At 46.7% G+C, this 6,000-nt stretch overlaps 1 protein-coding gene across 2 annotated transcripts in view; it reads left to right on the forward strand.

Annotated features, from left to right (window-relative positions):
• LOC114041263 (coronin-7-like) overlaps nucleotides 1–4,371 on the forward strand; it is a 106,131-nt gene extending 101,760 nt beyond the window's left edge. Inside the window, exons 22-28 of one of the 2 annotated variants that reach the window (XM_027859625.1) lie at nucleotides 662–803; nucleotides 1,019–1,108; nucleotides 1,581–1,697; nucleotides 1,971–2,106; nucleotides 2,778–2,869; nucleotides 3,264–3,350; nucleotides 3,556–4,371. In XM_027859625.1, coding sequence (XP_027715426.1) covers nucleotides 662–803; nucleotides 1,019–1,108; nucleotides 1,581–1,697; nucleotides 1,971–2,106; nucleotides 2,778–2,869; nucleotides 3,264–3,350; nucleotides 3,556–3,561 — 670 coding nt within the window. In that variant the 3' untranslated portion in view covers nucleotides 3,562–4,371. The other variant, XM_027859627.1, reaches the window with a different exon arrangement.
• Nucleotides 4,372–6,000: the final 1,629 nt, after the last annotated feature.

The following is a 6,000-nucleotide window of genomic DNA, read 5'->3' on the forward strand; positions in this document are numbered from 1 at the left end:
ACAGAACATAAAGAGGATTACTGGGAGATGAGGCTGGAAGAGTAAAAGTCAGGGTCACATCGTAGAAAGAAATGCCAAATGAAGGAATTTTAACTTAATTGTTTAGGCAACAGGAAGCCACTGAAAGTTTTTGAGCAAAAGGGTAGGTTAGATTAGATGATCTGTAAGGTGCCTTCTGGGACTCATAGTCTGTAATTCCAAAATCTTTAATAGTTTGGTTTTTTTTTTTTTTTGAGGGGGTGGCTAGGCAATGGGGTCAAGTGATTTGCCCAGGGTCACACAGCTAGTAAATGTCAAGTGTCTGAGGCTGGACTTGAACTCAGGTCCTCCTGACTCCAGGGCCAGTACTCTATCCACTGTGCCACCTAGCTGCCCCTGTTTTGTTTTTTAAGGATTATGAATATGCTAGTATCATACTGAATGGATTAGAAGGTGTAAGGAAGACGTCTAAAAATTACTGCAAGATTTGAGGGCCTGAACTAATTTGGGGGCAGTGGGAATTTTGGAAAGAATGTATTCTAAAGGCACTAGAAAGGAGAAATTAACAATTCTCAAACCCAAGTGTCCTATACCTATGCTTATCTTTTTCCCTCATGTTGCCCCTCTGAACCCCGCTTCTGTTCTTCAAGTTCTGAGGCCCTTTTCATGGTTATCATTGCAGCCGGAGTGAGCGCCAGCTTCTCCTGTATGGGGCAGGATCATTGGCAGGAGGCCCTTTGGCTGTACTGGGCCTTGATGTGGCACCTTCCACCCTACTGCCCAACTATGATCCAGATACTGGTCTTGTCCTTCTCACTGGCAAGGTCAGTCTGGGGTCTGGCATGTGTACATGGGCTGGAGTGGTATTGGGTATGCTCTCTGGACTAAGAAAGATGGTTTACAGGAGGGTAACAGGAATTACTGGAATGGGGAGACCTAGGCTGGATGCTGTGGTGGGTCCTTGGGGTTAAATGATTTAACCTAGGTCAAGTTAAGAAGAGAAGGCTGTAGCATTTTCTCAGTTCCTTCCTACTACCAGGGTGACACACGAGTATTTGTATATGAACTACTCCCGGAGGTCCCCTTCTTCCTGGAGTGCAACAGCTTCACCTCATCTGACCCCCATAAGGTAAAGGTCCTCTTTCCATTCTGCTCTGGGCATCCCCCAGTCCCTTTTCCCATCCCTAGGTGATGCAGCCACTTCTGGGATGTGCTCTGAGGCCCCTGTTTCCTGGAATGAAGTGGAACCACTCCATGACCCAACACTGCCCTCACAAGAGGGCATTAACCTAGTCAACAACTACAAGGCCTGCAGCCCTGATCAAAGAGTTGATAGCAGGGAAACCATGCCCTCTAGTGGTCATTTAGGGAGGTGGGTTCTGACCTGGACGAGCCAGGGAGCAGGTGTTGATCTCTGCAGAAGAGGAAACTGGTCGGTGAAGTCCCGCTGATGCCTGGCTAGTGGCTGACTTCCTCTCAGAGCCTACTGGAAGGAGGCCTGCTACTTCTGACGGGTAGGGAAGCACTGGGCAGCCTGGCTTACCTGGCTTGCTCTGTCCTGAACTCTAACCCTTGCCTCTCCTCCTCACCCCCTGACTCAGGGCTTTGCTTTCTTACCCAAGACGGAATGTGAGGTACAACAGGTGGAGTTTGCTAGGGGCCTTCGACTCCGTCAGACTTCCCTAGAACCAGTTGCCTTCCGACTTCCCAGAGTCAAGGTGGGTTGGGGAGCCAAACCTAATCACAGAAAACTCTACCATCTAGTAATCAGGAAAAACCTGCTTACCCCCACTACCAAAAGGTGACATCTGCACCCCTGTGCTCATCTCACCAGATGCCTCGGGATCATGGGGATTCCCTCAGCTGCCACTCCCCAGACTAGAGGGGAAGGAGCCTGGACCCCTCAAGTTGCCCACAGCAAACGTAGCTTCCTGTAGCTGTCTATGCCTTTGGCCATGCAGACAGTATTTCAGTGTCACTACTCCCTACAGAAAGAGTTCTTCCAGGATGATGTGTACCCAGAGACTGCTGTGTGCTGGGAGCCTGCACTCAGTGCTGCTGCCTGGTTGGGAGGTGCCAATGGACAGCACCGCCGCCTCAACCTCCAGCCCCCAGGAATGACCCCAGGTGGGACGAAGGGCCAAAAGAGCTGGAAGGTTTGGGGTCAAGAAGGGAGGGAAGAGCCTCAAGAAATGACCAGAAAGGCTCAGGATGAAATGAGTGGACGGGGTTAATGAAATGGGCTGTTCCAAGAGCCTGCAGAAGGTGGGGCTCATTCCTTAGTTATTCCTGTTGAGCACAGGAAAGGAGTCAGCCTGCTAGACATACCCTACATTGTTCTTGACATCTTCCTGTGTTCCCATCCATGTGTATTGATTCTTGGACTCATCGGTAAGATCTTGAAGGTGCCTTTTGCTTATTTTCATGCCCCCACAATGCCCCACACTGTGTTTCACACATATCAGAGCTTAAATGATTATCATTGCTCCTGTCCCCCGTAGATGGCTGTTGCCACCATAGGGCAAGCTAGTCCAGCATGAGGACAGTCACCTCATCCGCTAGGACTTCTCCAGCGCCAGTTATGTCAAGAATGAAATAGTCAAAGAGAGACTACCAGGTCCCACAATTGCTATTTCCCATTCCAATGCAATAAAGGTTTATTAAGTACCTACTTTATACAGAATGTTGTGCTGGCCACAGAAATACAAAGGTTAGGAAAGAAATGGTCCTTTGCTTTAGATTAATAAGGGGATAAAAAACCAAACCAGCAAGGTATAACACAATTATTACATCCACAGTGAGTGAGGCCCCCCGAGAAGCTCCTACACGGCGGACCCTGCCCTCATCTGTCTACCTTGAAGAGAAGTCAGATGAACAGAAGAAAGAAGAGGTGGGACTGCTGGCATGGATATGGGTCAATGCAGCTAGGCATCAGTGAGAAACACAAGACCCCATCCATGACTCCCATAGAAACAAAGTGTGAATCAAAGCCAGTAGCTGGCAATTGTCCCTTCAAAACACCTCCCTCCCAACTATCTAGAATGTTGATTCACACTGAAGTTTGGAGGAAAGGCACTAGATTCTATATCCTTCTCAGTCACTAATTCCTTATTGCTTCTGGTCTTGCCCCAAACTATTCCTGACTTTTTAACCTTTGGTTTACAGAAATGGTCACTGCTACCCACAGTCTAGTCCTGCTTCTCTGAGCTGCATTGGGGGGGGGGTCCCTGTTGGTGCCTGAATTTTTCCTGATACTTCCCTCCCTCCTTTTATTTTTTCCTCAGCTGTTAAGTGCTATGGTGGCAAAACTGGGTAACCGGGAGGACCCCCTCCCCCAAGATTCCTTTGAGGGAGTGGACGAGGATGAATGGGTAAGAACTCAGGCAAGGGGTGGGGGTGGGGGTGGAGGGCCTCCAGGACACAGGCACAGCTCACCTGGCTCTCTGCCCTGATGACTCCTGGTTTACCTTCTGTTCTCTTGCTCCTCCTTATCCCTCCTCCAGGTTACTTCCCTTTCCTCCCCTGATTCCCTTACCTCACCTTTTATCTCTCCCACCTGGGTTCTTCTCTTTCCAGGACTAGTCCACTCTATCAGCCACACCCACCGCTGCTTATCCTCTGGAGCTACCTGGCCTGCCCTGAGCCCCATTCTTGAGCTGCAAGATGCCTCTCTCTCCAGGCCGTGGTGCTGCTGCTGACCTGTGGAGTGGCTCCATAGCTGACATGACCCCATCTCTTCATCCCAGGAACCTCTAGACTAAGATCTTTGGGATCTTAGTGTTTTCAGCTAGTGGCTGCTCCCAAGCTGATGTATCTCCGGAGTATCCTGGCTCCAGCTTTCTCTGAGGTCTCGTAGGCTGCAGTGGGAACACTCCAAGTGGGGCCTTAATTGGCCCTATCCTATTTCTCTCTCTTGGGACCAATTTTTCTTTTCTGCTACATTTTGTGGTCAGAAGCTGAGGAAGGGACATTGGTTAGCACTGCCCTGGGCCTGCTACCTGGCTGTCCCTACTATACATGACACCACTTGCCCTGTAACTATGTAAGTTACCGCCTTGCTCTTGAGAGCCTTGCCTACTCCTTCCAAAAACAATAGTCCCTCCTCCAGCTACTCTCCTGTTCTCTGTAGCTTATGGGTTAAGGCTTACCTTCTGTTTTTTTTCTCTTTCCATATTGCCTAGTCAGGATCCTTAAAGGGGCTGGATCCCCCTGTAGTCATCAATCCTACTAGACCTCCCATTTGCTTTTTTCCTCCAAACCTGAGACAGTGAGAAAAGAGTAAGAACAGGGCCCAGAGCACTTAAAAAAAATAAAAAAAAGGAATGTGAGCCCCACTAATAAGGGGTTTATGAATTTATCAATGCCTCAGCCATTAAATTTTTCTAAGCAAGACCCCCACCTGCCTCCTGTGCTGATTGTACCTGTTGCTCTGAGGTAAATCTGCTTCCACTTGTACAAGCTTCACCTTATCAAGACTGCCTTACTTATGGATAGAGTAACAGCCCAGCTGATGATTTGAGGGCTGCTAAAATAGAGGATGGGGCTTCCTAACCCATATTGGAATTCTCATGCCATGGCTCTCAGAATCCCCAGGAAGGGGAAAGGAACATAAAAAGAATAAGAGTGGAGCCAGGAGAACCCAGAAAGGCAGAGGAATACATTTTTTAAGTTTATATATTTTAAGAAAGAGCCTTTGGAAATAAATTTCATGTATTGATGAAAAAAAAAAAAAATCTGTTGCAGACTGGCAGCCAGAAAACACTGATAAAGGGGATGGAGAATGACACAAAATGGACAGAAACCGTTGCTCACATAAGACCTCTTTCAAGCAAATATTTATGAAATACCTATTTTATGAAGCCATGAGCAACACTCCCCTGGGAGATGCTTTATGCTCTGAAAACAAGAGAAAAGAACAATGGGGTCAGCCAGCAGCTCCTTGGCACATGGAAAATTAGGGTGACGCTGGGAGCCTGTTATTCTCAGAATCAAAACGCTGCAGATATGAGACTACAGAGGTTACTTAGTACAGCCAGGATCTAAACAAAACCCTACTCTATAAAACAAGTGTTCAAAGTAGAGCCTTTGCTTGAAGACCTGATGAGAGAGGGTGGTGCACATCACTTTCCAAGATAGCCTAGGCAACTTCAACTTCTGAACAGCTCTAATTCTTAAGGAATTTTGCTTACCTCAAGCTGAAATCTACATGTCTGCCTTTTTCGGCCATGCAGAACAAGTCTAATCAGTCTTCCCCGTGACAGCCCTCTAAATTCTTAAAGATATTTATCATGTTCTTCCTTCATACCCTCTCCATCTCCTCAGAATCTTCTCTTTTCCATGCTATCTTGGCTGCCTTTCAGTCATCCCTTGTTCACACCAGGTGACTAGCCCATCTTCCTATCACAATTTATTTTACTTCTGTTCTTCAGAGTTCCTCATAACAGTCCTATTTTGTAGCCTGTTCACACTAGCTACATGCTCCACCCCTCTGGGATATTCACTTTTAATTCTTCAGAGATTATTGTCTTCTATGTCTTGCTGCCATAGAGGCACACTGGCAGAATGTTGGCACTAAAAAGGAAGGGCCTTTGTTAATATCGTACCTAAAATATGGTGTCCAGAAATGAATACAATATGCTAGAGGTGACCAGACCAGGGCAGTACAGAATAATAATCACTTTCCTAGTCCTACATGCCATACCTCTCAGTGAAGCCTAAAAGCACATTTTTTTTTGCTACCCTAACAGAAGACTCCTGGAAGCTTAATTTTTTTGATGAACTATTTTTCATCTATATCTTCCCCATTTTTGTACTTGGGAAGATTTTTTTAAAACCCACATGTATATTTTTCCTATTAAGATAATATTTATCCCTGTTAAGTTTCATCTTAATAGATTCAGCCCAGTGTTCTAGCCTATCAAGGAGGAGGGGGGGAAGAATCTGTTAGCTACCCCTCAAATCTCTATGTTGTCCTCAAATTTGATAAGCATGCCACGTATGCCTTTATTCAAATCACTATTA

The sequence above is a fragment of the Vombatus ursinus genome, unplaced genomic scaffold, assembly GCF_900497805.2.
Source record: "Vombatus ursinus unplaced genomic scaffold, bare-nosed wombat genome assembly UNPS02014171.1, whole genome shotgun sequence".
Classification (NCBI taxonomy): domain Eukaryota; kingdom Metazoa; phylum Chordata; class Mammalia; order Diprotodontia; family Vombatidae; genus Vombatus; species Vombatus ursinus.